A 21,065-nucleotide genomic window follows, 5' to 3' on the forward strand; every position below is an offset into this window, starting at 1 on the left:
ATTGAAACCACAAAAAATATGGAACTATGATGAACTTCTTCTGAACATTTCCCCTCCACATGCAAACATTTTCAGCTAACGGCTCTGTTGCCACATTGCAATAATGAAAAGTGGAAGTAACACAAGTCAAAATGGTTTAGACCTGAAAGAAAGCACATCAGTGGTGAAGAGTAACTTCACTTAAGTATTTACATTTTCTACTGATTTGTACTATTACTTTAGTGAATTTATCTGACAGCAATTCTGTGGATATTTGCAGATTGTTTTTCATACAGAAAATTTGCATCTTTTCCAACAAAAATCTAGCCCAGTATTACCAGACCCAAATTCAAAATATGAATAAAATAGCGTCTGGCCTCGCTCCATTGAGGATTGTTTCCAGTCATTGCATCGTAATGGGAATAGACCTCGGGTTGATTTTTAAAAATACTGGAGCAGCCTTTAATCAGTCGGCACTGACCATGTGACGTATATTGTGTGCTAAAACTCACTAAACTCTGAACAGAGTGCAACATCGTATTGTTAAATGACTCTTGTAAAGAAATACATTTTTCTTTAAGTACGTTTGACTATTAATATTTGTATAGTAATATTTTGAATGCAGGATTTACATGTAGGAAAGTATTAGTATTACATTGCTCAACTGTTACTTCAGCTTAATAATGACCTGCAAACATCTTCCCCCACTTGTGCACACATTTTGCTATATTGTCAAACACGTTGTTTTTAGCACTTATATCTTCTCTTGTAAATTTAAATTGTCAACATTTTAGTTCAGGACTACAGGGATCATTAACAAACAATATCATTCAGTCCTAAAAAAGAAACATCAGGCGCAAGCGGTTTTATGTCGGAGTTATGGTCGTTTGAGCTGCTTTTCCACTTGATTTTTCTCCTTTTTTTTTTAATGTATCTGTGCACACAAAAACCTCTGTGTGTCATGTTGCAGCTTGAGTTTTTCAAGCCTCCAGACAAACTAGAGAAAAAAAAGCAGCAGGAGCAAGTGATAGAAAGGGTGAGAGAGAACTACCTGAGGTTGAAAAACTGGATACAGTGGCGTTTCGCTTGTCAGGTGGAGGGGGAGCGGGGCGATTTGGGCGAGTTAGAGTGTGAGGAACTACTGCAGCAGCCAGGAAAAAAAGAGTAGAGAAGAAGAAGTGACAGGAATAAGAGTGGAAGAAGAAAAATAGATGAGGAAGAAATTGAAAAGTTGTAATGAGTGGAAATAGAAATACCAGTGAAGATGTGAGAGAAAAAACAGAGCTGGTGTAAGTCTGCCTACCTGTAGCAGTCACAGACTTCTTGTCCTCCTCTTCATCGCTCTCATTGAAGTCGTCCAGGTTGCCGATGTCTGCGGGTTTAACGCTCATCAGGCTGGCAAGGCTCTGCATGTCTTCATCACTGAGGAACAAGGACAAACATTTATCGCACCATAAGTGATACTCATGTCAATGACATCTCCACAGATACGAATGATTACTATGATAAATAATATGGTCAGAATATCAAATGTGGTTGGAAAGGTTTTCAAATAGTTCAAACATTTTAAATCGTTAAGTTAACTTCCACGTGGACCCTCATTTTCACAATAACTATCCAGTACTAGAGAGGAAACACTTGAATTCAAGCATTCAATGTCCACCTGAAGTACTGCATTATAGAAGCACTACTGTCTGGGATAAACATCATGATATTGGTGTCATGTCATCTTTTATATGATGTCAATTAGCACAGAGAGACATCAAAAACCATAAAAAAAAAAGTGTCATCAAGCACACTTTTTAAAGAAAACTAACTTAAACTACTCACGTGGCTTTTCCCTCCCGAACAAAGACACATGACAGCGACAGCTTGAGCGTGGCCTCCACCACTTTGACGGACAGCGGCTTCAGCTTCAGCGTCAGGTCGGTCTGGGTCGGCGTGGGAGTGGCGAAGCGCTTCAGGTTGATGTCAGCTGATGCCAGCACCTTACGGTGACCCTTGTTCTCCTGAACATGGCAGACAAGAACAACCATGATAAGTAACGCATTTTTTTTTATGCATTTTACTTCTACATGGTGATTAAAGTGAATCTGATTCTTAAAATGGGAGGCAAGATTTGCATTAAGAGGTGCGATCAAACATTTCTGAGATTGTTCCTGTTGCACACAAATGTTGCACAGAAATGTGCAAGGAGTAGAGGGAAGCAATAACTTTAAAGAGTAAGTGAACTCAGCGAGGTGTTTTGAGTTGCATTTACGTTTTAAGAGGGGCAGAACGTTACTGTCCATGACCAAAGAAGGCGTGTCATCCCACAGGATCAGACTGTCAACACCGAGTTCAGCTGTCTTGTTCTGACGTGGCTGAGGGAAAACATTTGCTACACACCTCTTGAACTGTGGCGTGACGGTAATTGGGTTCTCCAACAAGACAACGCGCCCACTTGCAGTGCATTAAAAAAGCACCGTTTTTTTTTTTGCCTGCAACAACACAATGCTCGCTCCCAACCATCCCCACTCGCCAGATTTGGCTTCCTGCAATTTCTTTCTGTTCCCAAATTTGAAGTTTGGGCTGAAGGGTCGCTTTTTCAATACTTTGGCTGAGATTGAGCATGAATTGCAGATGGTGCTTGATGAGCTCACAGAACGGGACTTCCAGGGAGCGTTCCAAGTGTGGCGGGAGCACTGGAGCCTTTAAGGCCGCACAAGGAGGCTACTTTAAAGGGGTTGGCAGCCAGATTTAAATCAGGTACGGCTTTTGGTTGTTTTAGACGCAGTCTCCGGATTTTTTGATCGCACCCGTAGTTTGGCCATTTTATTGACAAAACAATTTGGGTTAATTCACTACATGGAAAAGCTGGTTTAGAAGTAGAGATACTTACACCCTCAATGACAAAGGTCCAGTCCTTGTCTTCAAACTCATCTGCATTGGCATCCTGAAGGATGATAATAAAAATACACTTTTTTTAATGGAATATTATCTTTAAATGTTATCAACATATCCATACAACTACCTGTGCATTTTCTCCAATGATAGTTTAGCCCCTGCATAATTTTAGACAGTTAAATAGATACAACTGTTGTAATGCTGCAATTTGCTTATAGGATTAATGAAGTAGTCTCACAGAGGAAAAAAAAAAATCCCTCTTCTGAAAGATGAAATATTGGATGTTGGCGGAGGAGCGCTCCGAACTCTGAGTGATATTGAAAGCCACGGCCCACAAGTCACATAATGATCATATTGATCAAAACATGCATTTGTTATATTTCCCCACTCATTTATTTGGGGTTTCTCCTTGACTTTGAGTCTACATTGTAAGCAGTACGTTCTGGTTTGGTACCTTGAAGAGAGTAACAGAGATGTTGATGTTTTCTGGGACCGGCCACACCACCATGCCCCTGTAGGGGTTCTTGATCCCCGGCTGCCAACTGTGGAGCTACACAGCAAACAGCACATTAACGGGTCTGCATGTGTGCGTTGGTCAAAGTGTGTTAGTCTGAGTGTGCGTGTGTGTTTCAGTGGTTTCACCTTGGAACACATGCGTCTGTTCCTCCTGGTCCACACAACCCTCAGCTTGTCTGGTTGCCTGTAGAAACACACAAACACATAAAAACAGAAATGACACTTCGTCTGATGCCGTTACATGACAGTTATAGTTATGACACACTCAGCTCACTTTCAGAGAGGACAAGATGACAAAAGGGGACACTTTGAACTTTATAAAATAATGCCTCCAAACAAAATGGGACATTCATTGATAATACAAGGTCTAACACAAGGTTGTATGACTTGTACTGCTGCATAATAATACCTCTGAGTCAAAGTGATCTATGTGCATGGTTTTGAGGACATGGTAATATATTACATTTGTTAATCTATATGGATCTATAAAGATGTCACACTGTGTGTGCAGGCTTCTGTTTATCTGTAATTAGCCGACACAATGTACATATAACAAGTGTGTGCCTGTCTTTTTGTGAACTTGTAACACACAAGTTAACACGCGTTTACATGCTTCGATTGTATTTTCTCAGTCCTCTGTGGCACAGGAAGTGAAACAGGAAGCTGTACGGTCATGTGACCTACCTCTTGACAGGAAGAAGGAACCCCCTTAGCTCAAAAACACACACACACACACACACACCACACATGCACAGACACAGAGCCATAATATAATACCAGCATGATAATAACAAAAAAAGAACCATATTTCATGATACTCTTAAAACTTCACTGCTAACTTTGAATTTATTATCTTTAAAATGATTTCAACACGTTCAACAGTATAATAAGAGCAATAGTTTATAGATGCTTAATATTGTCTCAAGTTTCTGTGCATCAGTGTTCAAGCATAGCTAAGAGGGTTTTGCGTCCACATGTGTTGAGGTGGTATGTGTGTTAGGGGGTCGGCAGTGCCTTCAGAAATAGTCTGGCAGGGCTCAGAGAGCGGGGGTTGATGGTGGGGAGAGACGAGGGAGGGGGGGGGGGGGGAAGCAGCAAGATAACAGGAAAATATAATCTGATATATAAAGGTGGAAAACATAGTGAGCTTGAAAAGAATAAACTCTGCTCCGTGTTGAAATGTTCACACCACTAGGTATTTTGTGATATGTAGCTACACTAATAACATTTACAGACACACTCTGTATGCAGCTGTTTCCTCAGCAGAACTACTAACTTACCCGCTAACCTCTCTCATGGTTTTGTCACATGAAGCATTCCTAGTGTTGCATAAAAATAGTCTTGTTGCTAAGTCTTTAATTATGTCTGTGCTACTTTACTGTCTCTGTATACATCAACTTTGTTATTTTCTGCTTGCCTTCTTATCTTTGGCCCTGTCTGTAATATATCCACAAAACCTTTCTTGACCTATAAAACATACGTGTTTTAGAGGCATGGGAAGACAACACTGCATTCTTTTAGGTTAATATGACAACAACCACCAGTACCAGACTAATACTATCATTCATTTGGAGTTGTGTTTTAGGAAACCTGGCAAAAATATAGACAATATTCTCTCATTTTTAGCTCTGTTTTTGGTCTCTAACAACCAAATAGCAGGAGCAGTGAAGTGGCAGCAAATCATCTTAAACAAAGTCTAAAATGCATCTCAGTAGTCTGTGTGGGCGATGTTTCTCAAAGAAAAGCAATGGTTTTAACAATTGTGCTAAATTAGAACAACCCCCAAAGACACAGTCACATGCACACAAATACTACTCGTACGCAGATGTGTGACATTTCCAACCCCCATCTCCAGCCACCTAGCCAAAGGGTTCATTTCCTGCCTCTGATGTTTGATGATGAAGAGTCAGTCACTTCTGACACCAGATACGGAGTTTAATCATAAGAGCAACAACACGTGCCTCAACATGACTGAAACTTTAGATGAATCTCTGATGTTTCCTCACTTCCTCCAACCCTCTGTGGTTCCTCACTTTTGCTTCCAGGTCTCAACAGCACAATGGTAGAGACTTATGAACTTTGATTTAATCTGGATGTGGGAGTTGTCACTCACCTGTCCTTTCTCTACCATGTGTGCAGACAGCACAAGCTTCTTGCTGCTGATCAGACTCTGAAACTTCATTGACAACAGCAATCAGTCACTGCTGGACAAAAAACTGATTTGTGTTTCTTATCGTGCGGCCGACAAGCCGCTTACACAATTATTCTATCCTTTAATGTAATCTGAACTGATAAGACGGTGAGACGTGGGCCGAACTGACATCAGGGCAAAAGTTTAAAGATACTGGAGAAACTTTCCTGGAGGAAACTGTACTTTATCCAAAATGTCAGAGATTTTTCAAATTCCCAGCAGTTCATATCAAAAAGAAAGTCGCCAAAAAATAGAATAAAAAAAAAGGATAAAAATCCTGATAAAAACAACAACAACTGCTTAGTGATGGTTATAAACTTGACCGTAGACCCCTGAGGTCAAAACTTTAGATTTATTTTGCGTTCAATTTTGTGTCAGTTTATGTAAGTGCTAAATAATGGTACATGGTCCAGGTGCCAAATGTTTTTTTTAGGTATGACAGGAAATTAAGTCTGAGGGGAGAGCCCTACAGACATTGAACAGTGATGAAATGGTTTGGTTACAAGTTTGAAATAAAATACCAACAGGATAAGTGTCTGTTTATATTTCATAGGCTAATAATAGGTTTGTCAGTAGTGAGTAAATTGTAAACTGTAAATCTTGCTGAAGAATGTACACAAACACTTGGATCTGATTGCTTAAATGTTTACGTATTTTCAAATTAAATAGGGAATGATCAGAAAACGCCACTGTCACAGCGTTGACTGTCATAATGTTTAAATGTCTGTCATTATTACGGTTTGCATTGGTAAATGTGACCATGCCACTCACTTTTTTCGACTTACTGTGGTGGTAAATTACTTAATTTGGCTTCTGTGCTTTCATTTGAGTCGTTAAGAAATGATTTTGATGGTGGACTGTTGACTGTCAAACCTCAACGAGAGGAGGGGAATCGAACCCGCACCCACTCTCACGTTCAGGTCAACACGAGGGACGCCCTCATCTTCCTTAATGTCGCGGAAAAACCCACAACATGAGAATGGACATGGCAGTAATGACGTTTTATTATGGTTAATAATATACAAAACACGGCGTCTTGAGGTTATTTACATTTCAAACAGCAACAGACTTTTAAATGGCACAGATAAACTTAAAACTCACCATTTCTTGGTGCACTCCAAAACAAGTTCTTGGTAAGAAGCGACAAACTGGAACTTTGAAGCCTTTTTACCAACTCGCTGCAGTCTCTTCCACACCGAAGTCATAACTTCCTCTAAAACGTATCAAAACAGGGGGGGGGGGGGGGGGGGAAGAAAGAAATCCCCGGAAACCTCAATAATCCAACTTTGTCTGGTTCTGCTCCTTAAAAGGTTTCCTTCGTCTTCCTCCTCTGCTGCTGCAACTGATGATGATGACGATGATGATGAACCTCACACAAGCCGCGACTTGCGCTCATTTGCAATAAGTTGAATCACGCACACAGAAAAAGAGAAATGTCGCCATGTACCGAAATGAATATAGGTTGCTGTAAGAGCTGTAAACACAAGAGACACAAAACACCAGCAAAGAGGAACCGATTATTCCGCCCTGCTCGCTGTCATTCAAGCAAAAAAAACAAAAACAAACAAATAAACAAACAAAAACCACCAGCTATGAGGCTTAAGTTCCAACCAAACAACCGCAGGAGCTCTCATTGGCAAGTTGGCTCTTTCTCTCTTTCTCTGGCAGTAATTCACAAGGAGACAGCAGTGCTTGCTCAAGCCCGGGGTTATTGTAATATAGGTCTGCTTCCTCTACCTCACCCTCCCCTCTTTCCCTCACTGACAGCAGCCGGTAATAAGAGAGACAGGCAGAGAGTGAGACAGGATATGCAAAGAGTGTCGACTGGTGATGCGGCAGTATGCAAAGTCCTTTAATCTGGCTGCCTGTGGGAAGTGCGTGAAGGCACCGAGGTAACAGTCCGCAGTCATACCTGTAGACTTTGATCCTGGCTTTCTATGTCACTTGAACAACCTTATCTGACCGACTGTTTCACTTTAATCTGCTCCGTAAACGCGCAACTCCTGCGAGAATCGCGCAAGCATTCACTATGTTTTTCAATAAAAAAAAAAATTCCCTCTTTTTTTTTTTTTTTTTCGTTACTGAGATCATAACTTAAGTCACTTCCTGAGTTGCAGCTGCGTCATCCAGCTTTCCCCAGAGTGTTTCATACCAGTTAACTAGAGGAATAGTTTCCACTGCAGAGAGTCTCTCGTCAACGTGTGTGTGTGTGTGTGTGTGTGTGTGTGTGTGTGTGTGTGTGCGTGCGTGCGTGTGTGTGTACGTGTGTCAAGGCACAGGGATTTTCCTCAGTGAGAGCAGGAGTGTATTTTTAGGTGGGGGGGAGCGGGGATGGATGGATGGACAGAGGCAGCTGGGGTGGAGGAGTGCGGGGCAGCAGCAGCAGCAGGGATGGGGTGGGGGGGTGGGGGGTGGGGTGGGGAGACAACTCTCTCATGACTCAGATGGGGTCTAATATTACACCGTGGGTCCAGTGATCAGCGCTTCACTATTGCCACGGTCCACTCCCTGAACAAACACGCGCGCGCGCGCACACACACACACACACACACACACACACCTCTCATGAGATATATTCGCTCCTTTACTGATCTATTAACTGAGACTATCTATAGCTTCTTTTACCGCAACATATGTCTTTGTAAATGAACTTGAAACACGACTACTTTAAACCACATTTTATGCTTTTAATCTGACACATACCGTCCTACTGCAACAGAAACACGCCCCCCCCCCTCCCCCCGCCTCCCCAATTTCTTCTGCTGGCTCAATTGTGTTCCCACATTTGTTTCTTTTCTCAACTTTTGGGGGGTATTTCCAAGCTTTAAGAGCTGATCTCACCCGTCATTGTGCTGCAGCTCCCCCGCTATAATAGCTTATTGTCTTGCCAGCTGTACGCCAGTATACTTGACATCCACTGGACTTACCTCCCGTCTGATGTCTTGTCTATTTTACCCATCACTCACTAACTAACAGCATCTATAGGGTGTGATAAGATCAGCAATGATCATGTTATCTACTCTATAGAGGCAGAGACAGTGAGAAGAAATATAACCACAAAAACATGAACTGTTAAACCGTCACTCAGAAGGACGGAGAAACATTTCTAACAATATCCACAACATATGTTGATTATAAATAGACAACAGTGTGAGACTTTCTTCTCAAACGCCCATCCACAGCAAATGTTCCCCTCCCAATGCTGCTTCTTTCAGCGTGACTTCAGAGGAGGAGGAGGCCTGCAGGAGTGGAAGAGCTCTCCTACGTGACCGGAGACAGTGCGTCCCCTGTTGGTCATAGCTGGTAACACCATCCCCCATGATTCCCTTCAATTCAGGAATACTGTACGTTTATAGTTTTATTTTAAACATTTAGAGGCTTTTCCAAATAACACCTGTCCAGAAGACTGTGATACATTTTGTTTAATAATCAAATACTATTTTCCTGGACAAATAGTGGGACTACACTTGTTACAGCACATAGTTTGATGGTCCAATACCTTGTATAGTTTCTAAATGTTTGGCACAGTAACACAGTAACATTAGATATGTCCGAAAATTACTAAACTGATTATAATAGTAGTGAATAATAGCAAATTTAAGAGTTAAAGACTGTGAATTGTGACAGTTTAATCATCTGCATTCAAGACCCCCGATCAGAATACCATTAGGATTCACCCTTGACCCCAAGAAGAAGGGATCCTTTATAATCTGCCAACTTTTCTTGGTTTTGTTATGAGAGAATTCTTAAAAGGAAGCAAAGTGTATTTCAAAGTTCATGCTTAATTAATTGTGCTTAATTAACATTTAATCCACATTTCCAAAATGGCTGCAGAGAACTTTACTTATTTATAAACTAATGCTTAGAGCTTGTACACACTGTTAGTCATTGTCAAGCAGCAGGATGCATCTGGGACTGATGGTGATTGGTGCCACTGTGACGAATGGGAATCCAAACGAGTGCCTAAAACTTTTGCAAAGTAGGACGCATCAATGGGAAATATCTGATTAGGAATATTTGTTTGTGTCTGGTTTTAAAAAACAACAACAACAAGTGTAATATCGCTTTAAAATAAATTCCTATATTTAGTTCAGAATAATGAGTGTAACTGTGTCAAATGCTCTGAGAATGAAATAGAATTTTAAAAAAAAGGCTAGTTGTAAACTTTCTGTTCATCAGTCAAGACACTAAATGACAAGAGAATTTTGTAAGAAAGGAATTATTACTAACTTAAAAACCACAGGGAGTCTGACATTTTTCCTCATACCTGCATTCACAACCAATGTCGCAATAATTCCAAGAAATATGCCTCCAGCTCATTTTCAATACCAAGCAAGCAGCATATTATATCATGTAGATGATTTGGCAGAGATATATTTGATAATATATATATATTAATGTATTTATTCTTACTTGTCTCTCTTTTGATTTATTCTTTTTTTTTTGTCCTCTTTCTGTTGAGTTCTAGTTCTAGTGTTGTTTTATGTCATAGCAGCCAATCATCAGACATTTGATTTGCACACAGCCAGGTAAATACAAAAAAATAATAAATAATACTAAATGTTATCATCTAAACATACACCATCACCATTTTTCTTTCAAAGAAACATTTTGTTGATGTTTAACTATGGACGTTATCTTCCGATCCTGATATGTAGTTTGCGTGTTTTCTCATCGCAGAACCGACCGGCGTCATGTAAATACGCTCTTCCAAAGCAAAAGTAGACTAGATGACTTCCGGGTTTTTTGTTTTTTTAAAAACATTTTTTTTTACCCTGCTCTTTCTGTGGGTGCGTTCGCTGACAGACCCCTGCTCCGCCCGGAGGTGCCAGCGCCGCCGTCTATGTTTGGGGTAAAAAAAAAACAACAACAAACAAACAAAGAACTGACATCCTATGCATTGGCCATAATTAGGCAATTAATTTACACATCACATTAAAGACACACGGGTACGAGCCATTTAAAACATCATTAACTTCTAGAGAAGGTTAAAGAGGGTGAGACCAAAGAAAACTGTAATGCTTATTTGTGGGAATCAGACAGCTTTCCAGAAACGTTAAGAGATCTTTAAAATCCCACTTAAGCGAGAAGTTGATCCCTCTAATTTCGGGATATCACGCTAAAGACACAATGAAGACACGCATCTTACCAAAGCAATTAAATCCCAGACAAGACAATACTCATGCAACAGGGGAAACTTCTGTTGAGACAGGAACACAAGTTGTACTTGCTTCATGCAGCATTTTCTAATTAAACTTTATGGACCTGCTCTTTGCATTTGGCGCCCTCTTGTGGAAAGAAACAAGCGCATGACTCCCTGGACAGGAAATGTTTTATTCTGGTACATTAGAAAACTCTTCATTATCTTGATCAACACTGAAGCTGCTTTTCTAATATGAAGTGCCATATATTGACGAAAGATGCAAAGTTGATTCACTCTAAATGCTTTTAATGAAGTACGAGTTTGACTCCCGAATGTCGCCTTGTCTGATCCGATCGTCACGTGAAGATCCCCGTCATGCATTAAATACATGTCCAAGCAAAACCTCACAACTGCCAGCACATAATAACCATCTTTACATCTGCAGAGACAATAACAATGTCAGACTGAGCGGCAAACAGATGTATTCGTGGGAAAAAGGCAGGGTCACGAAAGAGGACTGGCGCATTTACAACATTTCGACATGCATACATTTCTGTGATAAATGATGTCTTAGAATCCGACATTATGTTGCCTCTCAGCAAAGAGACTCCTCTTGTACAGACACAAAATACAGGCACGTGTGCACTGGAAGTTTAACTTTTGTTTTGCGACTTACAAAGAAATACCAAATCAAAAAGAAGAAGAAAAAAAAAAAAAAAGAAAAGAAAAGAAAAAAAGTCATTCATTCTGGATTAACCAGAGCCAACCAACTGTGGACAAATGTTTGCATTATTTTCCTGTGGTAAATAGATCAAGCCTTATTTAAGTGTTAATAGCCAGGGGCTTCAAAATGAATACGGACAATTAATGTGCTCAAGCAAAAGGTTAAATGTTTGTAATTATAATATATTATAACTCAAAAATGGACAAAACAGTAATATGAACACAACATGAATTTCCTGCCAGCTGCAAAAACTACATGAACCCAACAGTAACCTTTGCACTTTTGACATTTAAATCCTATTTCAAGTGCATTTTCTGACCAATTTCATCTCTAAGCAAGGATTCAGCCAAAGAGAGAGACGCTGAACCAGAGTCAGTTCTCCAAGACAGAGGCAGGTAGAAACAGCGTTCCTATTACTCCGCGGTGTCCGTGTCTACTGGCTGAGCTGCTTGAGGCTGCGCAGCGAGTTGGCACAGCTGGTGATGAGGCTGCACAGCTGGATACTCGCCTCCAGGGAGGGTGAACTCTCTAACTGGGTGGTGGCCCAACGAAGTTTGGCGAGAACGGCTTCCTCCGCTTCTTGCAACGCGGGTCGGATGGCGGCGATCTGCGGGCAAACCGAGGGACGAGCGGGCGCCGGGGCCGCGACGGGGGCGGGAGTCGGAGGAGGAGGGACAGCAGGCGGAGGCAGAGGGGCTCTTCCCCCCGCGGCAGCCCCCTCGCAGTGCTCCGGTCTGGGCTGAGGGACCGACACGATTGCCTGACTGTTGCAGGGAACTCCAATGAGTTCAGGGGACAGGGACGGGGACAGGGACGAGGACGGGGACGGGGACGGTGCAAGCGACTGCGCTGCAAGCTGCCTTTCTCTCACCTGGGACAACGCAGCCTGTGCATTCAGAGCTGAGAGGAGTGGAGAGGAAGGAAAGAAAGAAGGAAGGAAGGAAGGGAGGGAGGGAGGGAAGACGTCAGTAACAACAGCAGGTACCTCTACAAAAGGCACAAACAGGAGCAGCGATGGAAGAAAAGACTCCGAAGAGCTGACCGACAGAAACTTAACCGCCATCTGTTTTCATAAATCGGTTAATCATGTTGAGCCATTTTTTTTTTGATGAAAGAAAGCACACAGATTTCAGCTTTTTAAATGCTCACATTTCTGGTACCATTAGCCATCCATTATAAATTAACAGAATATTATTTTGTGCGCGTCCGCTGTTGGACGGGACCAAAAAAAAAAAAAAAAAAAAGACAAAATAGGCTGCGGGTTGGGCTTTGGGAAAACCGTTTTCATTTTAAAACCCAATAAATAATTGATTAACCTAGAAAAATATTCAACAGATTAACCAACGCTCAACACAAATCATTATTTACAACCTCAAAAAAAACAAAAAAACACAACAAAACAGCTTGTGTATTTATGCCTCCCGTGTTTTAGAGGAGTGTGCGAGTTGCATATATATATATATACCAGGGTTGTCCTTGTCCACATCAGAGTCCAGCTCCTGACACGAGACGCAGTAGTGTTTTTGCTGTCTGTCCTGAAGAAGAATTGTCTGGAAGTAGACAGCAACACGTATTTACGACGTGATTTGGCCACCACCACCACCACTGCTGCTGCTCTCTAAAAAAAAAAAAAACCCCAACAGGATCCACTTCACTCACCCCGCACACGTCACAGCAGTCTCCCAGCATCTTGTAGCCTTTCAGCAGGTAACCACCCATCAGCTTGCTGATTTTGTCTTGTCGCTCCCTGCGAGCCTGGATAACCTTCATCTCGGCCTCTGACGGAGGCTCCCACTCAAAGTCATCTTCGCCTGCGGGTCAGTAAAACAAACAAACAAACAAACAAACAAACAAACAACAACAAAACAAACATTTTTTTTTTATCTAAATGTGTTTTGGTGTTTCTGAACGGTGCTCGGCAACGCTGTGAACATGCGGTTGGACGTAGTCCGTCTCCGCTGCGGTTTCGTTAGAATTAGACTCTTAAATCTTCTTTTTAAAAAAAAAATATTTCTTCAATATCATGTTGTTGAAAAGTGACTATCACAGCCGCGCTGGGGGAATAGTGACAAGCTAGCTAGCAAATCCACCGGGCTGACGTCTTCGCTGAGGAAACGTTCACAGTAGCGACGACTAAACTCGGCAAGAATAAAGCAAACACGTGAGAATCGCTGCCTACGCGGGTGCCAAATTTGTTCTTTAGCGACGACGCGAGTAAAATACGAGAAATGTCCCCCCCAAGTTAGCTCGTACAGAAGTTCACAAACCTCCATTCAAAGCCATGTTGCTTCAGTGCTGCGCGTTGTTGCGTAATGACGTCAGAACCGTCCAGCGTCTTCTTCGTTTATAAAAGGGACCAAATTGAGCTGCTGCCCTCTGCTGATGGAAAACACCTCCTCCTTCCCGCTCATGAATATGCATTTGTTTTTAATTGGATTGGAAGTACACGCCTTCGTAGCCCCCTTTTTTTTTTTCTCTCAATGATCCAATCATTCCCTTTCCATAAAGAGAAAGCTCGGTGGTGTTTTTTTTTTTTTTTTTCCAGATCAGTTCTCTGTTTGTTTATGGTAACAGTTTTGAACAGATTGTAGATTGTATGACGGTTTATCTATTTTGGAAGAAAATACTTCAGAGATGTTACACAGTCCAACTATTAATAGCCATGGGTGTTAAAAAAAAATCAAATAAAAACTAGTAGCTAACTCATGGACATCCACAATAATAATACTGTTATACAGTCAACTTTAAAAGGCCTTGGTATAAAACCGCAGTCTAAAATTAATACAGAGCGTTGAACAGGGTCGGTATTCATTTTCAACACTGTTATATGCAGAGAAACACGTAGAGTAGAGTTAGAAAGTTTCAGCACCACAGAGAGAGACATCAGAATGAGCCCGGGGTCTTGTCCCAAAGTGGTGCTACACCCACTAACATGTAATCACTCTACACGAACTCATATAGAAAAATCAACTACCAGAATACAAAGTGCTGTGAGCTGACTGACAGAAAGAAAGAAAGAAAGAAAGAAAGAAAGAAAGAAAGAAAGAAAGAAAGAAAGAAAGAAAGAAAGAAAGAAAGAAACCAAGAAAGTTCCTTTTATTAAATTATTTTATTTATTATTTTGTGATATTTGACATGTTCAGTCAAAATCATACTCTTGTACATTTCACAGAAAAAAAAAACCACAATTAAAAATAATAGATCACAGCAGTCAAAGAGACATGGCTTTTATGGGTTCCAAACTGATCTCCTATTTTCTTCCACTCCTAATATGGGCAAATAATAATTAGTGTGTACATTCATGTGTGTTTTCCTACAGAAGTCCTTGGTGTCTAAAACCCCTATAGCTAAATGATAGTAATTCAACAACAAAAACAACAACAACAACAACAACAACAACATCTGTGAGGAGACTGATGTTATCTCTTGGAGTGTTAAAAAGGTCGTTCTCTTGAGTTACTTTGTTCTTTGGTTTCATTACAACGGTCACATTCTTCTTTGTCCTGTGTCACCTCCCTTTGTTGTCTTCCATCTTTCTGTGGGTGTCGTCTCAACCTCCATGGTAACATCCTCTCTGCATGGGCGGAAGTAAACACAAGGAGAAGTTACATCACTGCATTTATACAGAATACATCCATGAAAATGAAACGTTACACATTAAGTTTATATATGGGTGATCACCAAACTTTATTTACAGGAACGTATCAAAGGAAAAAGAGCAATAATCACATTCATTTATATATGGGTGATCACCAAACTTTATTTACAGGAACGTATCAAAGGAAAAAGAGCAATAATCTTCAAATAATATATAATAATACTCAATTATTATTATTTTATTCACAGGATCATGTCAAGGGTTGAAAATGTGCTGGGATCTTTTACTCATGTAAAAGTAATTGTATTGCCAACTATTGGTGCATCAAGTGTACATCACTTTAATGTTGCATTCCCCTTGGGGGTTAAAAAGTGTTGTCGTAACCTAAAATAATAGTAATTATAATACTTAACAATTTTGTATTATTAACTTGACTCTGCAAAGCAACAGGTAACTAAAGTTATTAACCCAATGCACTGTAGCTTCTGAAATAGAGGTATAAAGTGATATAAAATACATATCCACTTAAAACATCCGAACAAATTCCAAACATGCAAACAGGGAAACAGCCAGGAGATCAAAATACAATAGTCTTTAAGCTCAACTTGAATATGGGGGGAGCTTTTGTTCAAGACACTGTAAGAGAGGAACTTCAACATAAATAAACAAATAATAAAAAAGGCTGATATTATCATCAAATAACAGCATTCATAAAAGAAATGTCAAAAAATATCACCTCTCAGTTGAATTTATGCTCAGCACTAATATAAAAGAACAATGTATTATAGATTACTTACACTGGTGTGTGTGATGGTCCTTACTCTGCTCAGTTGGGAAGGGAGGTTAATAAAAAAAAGAAAAAAAAAGAAGAAGAATATAATCAGATGAGAGGGTTCATCATGAGTATATATATAACAGAGTATAAACAGGTGACAGTAACAACAGACAAACGCTGTGTTGTTAGAAAACGTACCTTCAGGCTTGGGGTTCATGAGCATAAACGGCAATTCCACTGTGACATCACTGCAGAGAAAAATGAGCCAGACAATCAGAACAGACGGACAGTTGTCAATCACTGCCAATTGGCTGTATGGGCTGTGATAAAATCCCTAATGGATGCTACTCACCTGGAAGTGAGGCCACCAAGCAGGCTATATGAGGACAACAGGGACATCAAGAGTTAGTTTTAGCCTAGTTCATTCTGTTTAATTTTTAATAGACTTCACTTGCGCACAAAAATGCTCAAACAGAAACAGACTCACCCTCCTCCAGCCACCATCAGGTTTACTTTAATCTTGTAGGAAACAAGGATCCCCAACACCTCTTTTTCTACACCCTGTCGCAGCCTTTGAAGGAGGAATTACAGGGATTTGAAGGATTAGAAGGTTTATTAAGTTACGTGTCCTCCTATAAGACATTGTGGATGCTCAGTGGCATGCAAGCAAAGTTACTATGTAAGACTACAAAGTGGCAAATGCCCTGTGCGCAAGGGTGCAGTGTAAATTCTGCTTTAGTGCTTTAGTGCTGTGTCAGTGCACTTACATAGTGGTGGAGGCCAAGTTGGTGTCCTCGTCCTTCAGTCGTCCGTCCAGTGCCAAACCTCTTTTCTCCTTGTTATCAGCCAGCAGGGGAGTGATGGTCAGGGTGTTTTCGTAGGTGCCATTGGACTCCACTGTCTCTCTGTAGAGGAATAAATATATATACAGAAACATACCAAAATATGTAATAGCATTTTGTCTCTGTGATATTTGTTGTACTCTTCAATTTCCTGTCCACCTACCCAAACTCCTGGTTAAGAACAGTCTTGGTGTATTTATCTGCTGAGTAGAGGACGATGTCTGTGGTTTGTTCCACTGTGAGAGGAGGGAAATGAAGATACATGTTTTTTTTGTAACAGTCACAGAATGAAATTTGTTTAAAAGCATTTGTATTATCAGAGGTACCCACCAGAGATTTTGATTTTCTTCACTGTTTTGTTGCTCTCGTTATTGACTTTGATTTTGATTGGGATGGGTTCACCATGATAGTAGAGCTGTGGAAAACCCAAATTTATACAGTCAGTATTACTACAGATATTTTACGGTCAGTCTGTTGATGTTGCCTACAGAATGAGGTGAAAAAAAGACTTAATAATAAAATTGTGACTTTACGTCTTTCTCCATTGAAGCTTCTAGATGAACGGGCTTTTCGGACATCATGAAGCTTTTGCAGATTTCAGCCTTGGGCCCGGCTCCCATCTGAGAGGGTGCGTACTGGATCTTACGAATGATAAGGCGAGCGGTGTCCCTGTCGGGCGGAAGAAGAGATGGGTGAAGAAGAAAAAAAAACAGGATCTTGGCAGATTAGTGGGGAAAACCGCTGAAAGATGAAAGATGAGGGAGAACAGGTGCAGAAATTTGCACTTACTTCTTCTCAATTTTCTCATCAGGGCTACACTTTTCTTTAGCAAGATAAGCTTTGACCTCAAAGTCGACACCACAGGCCTGCAAAGGAAAATGAAAACAGTCAGCAGCTGTAATATTTAACCATTCCATACTAAATTCATGGGATGCGGTTTAATTAATTTAAAGGGTTGGCAGATTAACAAGATGGTTTACCTTCCCATTGTCTTCCGGTCCGGGCTGCAGAGACACTGAGCATGGCAGGTTGCTGGGAATCTAAACAGACAAAGAGGAACATTTGTGACTAAACAGAAGATTTTATCTTTTCAGTCACAAAATAAAATATAGCTTTGAGACTGCATTTAAATGGATGAACAGGATTTTAAAACGAGTATCTGTGTTTAGGCCCCCAACTTCTTATGAATAAGGTTGTTTTTTTCAAGTTGTGAAGAGAATTTGAGAATGTCTTACTTTATTTTATTTTGTAGTTCATTTCAAACATGTTTAGTTCCTTTTAAGATTATTCATGTATTGAATAAGCATTTTAAGAAATCTGTCTTGTCACTGTTTTTATATTAAGCTCAACATGGGGTCAATGAGGCCAACTGGAGCGATGTAAAAATGTAATTTTTACTATGAAATACTCAATATAATATTATATTAAAACAATGTGTCCATGAATAGTTTATAAAACAAACTTTTCAATTTCAGTCTAAACACCAAAGGTTAAACTTGTCACACTTGATAATCGCATACTTCAAAAGAGAACGGGTATGCGTTGTCTCCGGCCTTCTTCATCAGGGTCTCATGCATCGGGCTCAGAGTGGGCCTTATGACCTCAGGGTAGAGCTGGGTCTGCTGGATCCAGATGTCCTTTCTGAAGCACAGGCCCATCACGTCCAGGTCATCACTACCATAACGGAAGGCACATGCCAGCTGCATCCACACTGTTAGCACCCAAGAGTAAATTCATTATTTTGTTATGATCACTTGCTTCTTCAAAAGTACTCCCAACAAAGTTTAGTATTTTAAAAAAAATTGAACTTTTGTCATGATGTTACCTTTTCTGTCTCCAAAGTCTGACGTGTCCAGCTTTACAACTCCATCTGAAAAGGTGTCGGTACACACACTGTTATGTTTAACATCCTGACCATTCAGATGCACACACACATAGACACTGAAGGAGGAACGTACCAACTATGTCCACCTTGGGCAAGTGGTCCACATAGTCTCTCTTGCCCAGGTAGAGGGTCAGCTGTCAGACAGAAGGAAGGAGAGCCATTTAGTATTTCAGGCGCTGGCTTTTTTTTACTCATTTGGCATCGATGAAAAATGTTAAAAACAAGACAATTAGACTTACCCCTCCATTTCCACTGGTCTTCTTGAAAACCCTGTGAAAAAAGGAAGATAAACACCAATTTAGGACCCTTTCTCATTCCCTCAGAAACTAATCCATGAAATTAGCTTGAAGGCTGATATCAAAACATGTATTTATTTTCACTCCACTGATTTGCTTCTTAAATTCATCTCATTTTCCATCATTATTTCCTCCATCCTTTGCTGCTTTCTTCTTTAGTCACAACAACCAGAGGTGAAACAGCCTGCTATGTACGAAAAGCTCAGTAATGTTGCAGAACTTCCTGCGCGTGCTCTTAAAGCAGACTAAATCCACTGACAGAGTTACTGTCAGGATTAACCAGATAAAATAATGATTAATTTTAGATTCTGAAGGTAAAGAAGGTTTATTGGCATGCAGCAGAAGGGCCAGTAATCCCTTTTCCCTCTTTATCCAGTTAGGAATAGCTAAGTGTGGAGCAGCTTTACCTTGTGCTGCCCAGATTGAGAGACTGGCTCAGGGGAGGGGGATACACGGAGTGAAAGAAGTCCCAAATAGCTGATTACAAGTGTGATCAGAAAAAGCTCATTACCCGTGTTGCTGTCTGAAACTACATTTCAAACGACGTATCAACTGACTAAGCCTTTGCAAACCTTAAATAAATACTTTAAAACTACTTTTAGGTGCTGGCCGGCCACAAGCTCTGAGGCTTACAGTTTTAAAAGCGATTACAGTTTTTATTGCCAACTTTCCACCTTCTTTCAGTTCTTTTTAGAAAAAGGCCTCAGTGTTTCCAGTTAGACGTTTGTATTTGGGATGTTGAGGCATGAGGAGTGAGAGGTTGAAGCACAGAAGGAGTTCATGACCTCTTCTCAGGTTAAAGTAAAGTAAATTACGTTTGAGGGGATAGAGAAAATAACAAAATGAAAACAACACTTACTTTGCCATCTCTGAAGATGTTTCGAAGAGTTCTGTTGGAAGAAAAGAAAGAAAAACACATGTAACTTTAGATCATCAAGAGGTCACACCATCTGTCAAAAATGATGAATGACACATTGATCCCTCACCAACTGTCCACTCTCTAGCAGCTGGGGTGATATTTTGTTTTGCGGGTAGAGAAGGTTAATCCTCATGCGATAAGATTAAGCCATTGGTTTTAGGGCTCCTGAGCCAAATCTGTTATTCCCTGCAAACTGGAGTCCATCCAGAAGGCACAGGCATCACAACAAACACTAAAGATTTATATCAGACCCACGATTATGTCACATTGTGTTTCCCTTTCAGCGTAACAGGAGTGACCAAGTTGCTGGACTATTCAAGGGCAGTTAAATGGATAAAACGCATTCAGTATTTTGGGCTAGTATTCCTGGACTTAAGGGACACTATGTCCCGACAGTTGCCCTCTATGGCTTTAAAATACGGATTATTACTGAAAGGTTAGGGGAGCTACATTACTGATTATTACATTACATTACTACAGTACTGAGGATGACTTCTTGAAACAGTCAGTGGCTTTTCTTCAAAGTGGGAAGGAATACAAGAGTGAATACAGTTTCCTTCATCTAACCCCCTTGCATTTCCCATTTTAAGCTTGAAAAAGTTCCAGGATTATGTACGGAGGTTGCTGTGTTGTCTACATGCAGATGGCCGAGGAGAGTGATAACTTGTGTGGTTCAGTTGGAACCTCCAGTCTAAAGCCATGTCCCTGTGTGTATTCAGGAACACAAACTACCTACACACTTCAGCACCTTGGAGAGGTACAGCACCACCGCACGCCTCACCTCTGATTGTCTGATAGCTGTGAAATATATCCACAGCATTTTACATATAGTATGGCATGACAAAGCAGCTAATCTGAACAATAATGAAACAAGTCATCATTATGTGTCTTTCAACCAATTTCTTCAAACATAACAAACCGTAATATTTAACATTTAATGCTCATTTCTTTGTTTTTTTCATTGACCTGTTATATTTTACAATAATGTAGAATTGTTATTACTGCTCAGTTCAGCACAATTAACGGTGGTTTTAGCTGCAAAGAATCTAGTACACATGTAAAAAAAATCACTTTGTTATTTAAACTAATATCTGTCTGCATTTGTCGTCTTGCATTACAGTTGCAATTAAGTACCGTCAAACAAAAAGTATTTCAAGAAAGAGTCTTTTTTTTTTTTTTCCCCCTCTTCAATGTACTCAATTTAGAAAGGTAAAATGCATCTTCAACTGTGTTTCATCATTATAATTACAACGATATCCCTTAGCCCATCCATCTATGAAATTGAAGGAGTCTTACCTCTTCTCAGTTGTC

General features: G+C 40.4%; 3 protein-coding genes across 12 annotated transcripts in view; all 3 read right to left on the reverse strand.

Moving 5' to 3' along the window:
• LOC138196239 (plectin-like) overlaps nt 1-7,694 on the reverse strand; it is a 28,643-nt gene extending 20,949 nt beyond the window's left edge. For 4 of the 10 annotated variants that reach the window (XM_069146093.1, XM_069146094.1, XM_069146092.1 and 1 more), the window contains exons 1-7: nt 6,674-7,691; nt 3,508-3,565; nt 3,320-3,415; nt 2,861-2,914; nt 1,810-1,988; nt 1,283-1,401; nt 1,031-1,120 (exon numbers count right to left, since the gene is read on the reverse strand). In XM_069146093.1, coding sequence (XP_069002194.1) covers nt 1,031-1,120; nt 1,283-1,401; nt 1,810-1,988; nt 2,861-2,914; nt 3,320-3,415; nt 3,508-3,565; nt 6,674-6,777 — 700 coding nt within the window. In that variant the 5' untranslated portion in view covers nt 6,778-7,691. Of the gene's footprint in view, nt 1-1,030; nt 1,121-1,282; nt 1,402-1,809; nt 1,989-2,860; nt 2,915-3,319; nt 3,416-3,507; nt 3,566-6,673 lie in introns of all 10 variants that reach the window. The other 6 variants (XM_069146096.1, XM_069146095.1, XM_069146100.1 and 3 more) reach the window with 5 other exon arrangements.
• Nucleotides 7,695-10,892: 3,198 nt separating this feature from the next.
• znrd2 (zinc ribbon domain containing 2) lies at nt 10,893-13,761 on the reverse strand. The gene is made up of 4 exons (XM_069146101.1): nt 13,707-13,761; nt 13,099-13,250; nt 12,905-12,989; nt 10,893-12,339 (listed from the first exon to the last, which is right to left on the reverse strand). Exons 1-4 carry the CDS (start codon nt 13,720-13,722, stop codon nt 11,873-11,875), a joined length of 720 nt encoding a protein of 239 aa, XP_069002202.1. The 5' UTR covers nt 13,723-13,761; the 3' UTR covers nt 10,893-11,872.
• Nucleotides 13,762-14,894: 1,133 nt separating this feature from the next.
• On the reverse strand, nt 14,895-21,065 carry arr3a (arrestin 3a, retinal (X-arrestin)). Its single transcript, XM_069145559.1, has 17 exons — nt 21,051-21,065; nt 19,695-19,725; nt 18,779-18,809; nt 18,613-18,673; nt 18,480-18,524; nt 18,175-18,365; nt 17,635-17,694; nt 17,444-17,520; nt 17,188-17,323; nt 16,985-17,069; nt 16,818-16,890; nt 16,580-16,717; nt 16,300-16,383; nt 16,165-16,188; nt 16,011-16,060; nt 15,835-15,859; nt 14,895-15,013 (listed from the first exon to the last, which is right to left on the reverse strand). The coding sequence occupies exons 2-16, from the start codon at nt 19,700-19,702 to the stop codon at nt 15,855-15,857; spliced, it is 1,068 nt and encodes a 355-aa protein (XP_069001660.1). The 5' UTR covers nt 19,703-19,725; nt 21,051-21,065; the 3' UTR covers nt 14,895-15,013; nt 15,835-15,854.

Source organism: Embiotoca jacksoni, unplaced genomic scaffold, assembly GCF_022577435.1.
Source record: "Embiotoca jacksoni isolate LCO1_2020_lvr unplaced genomic scaffold, fEmbJac1.0.p SCAF_13, whole genome shotgun sequence".
NCBI classification, from domain to species: Eukaryota; Metazoa; Chordata; class Actinopteri; family Embiotocidae; genus Embiotoca; species Embiotoca jacksoni.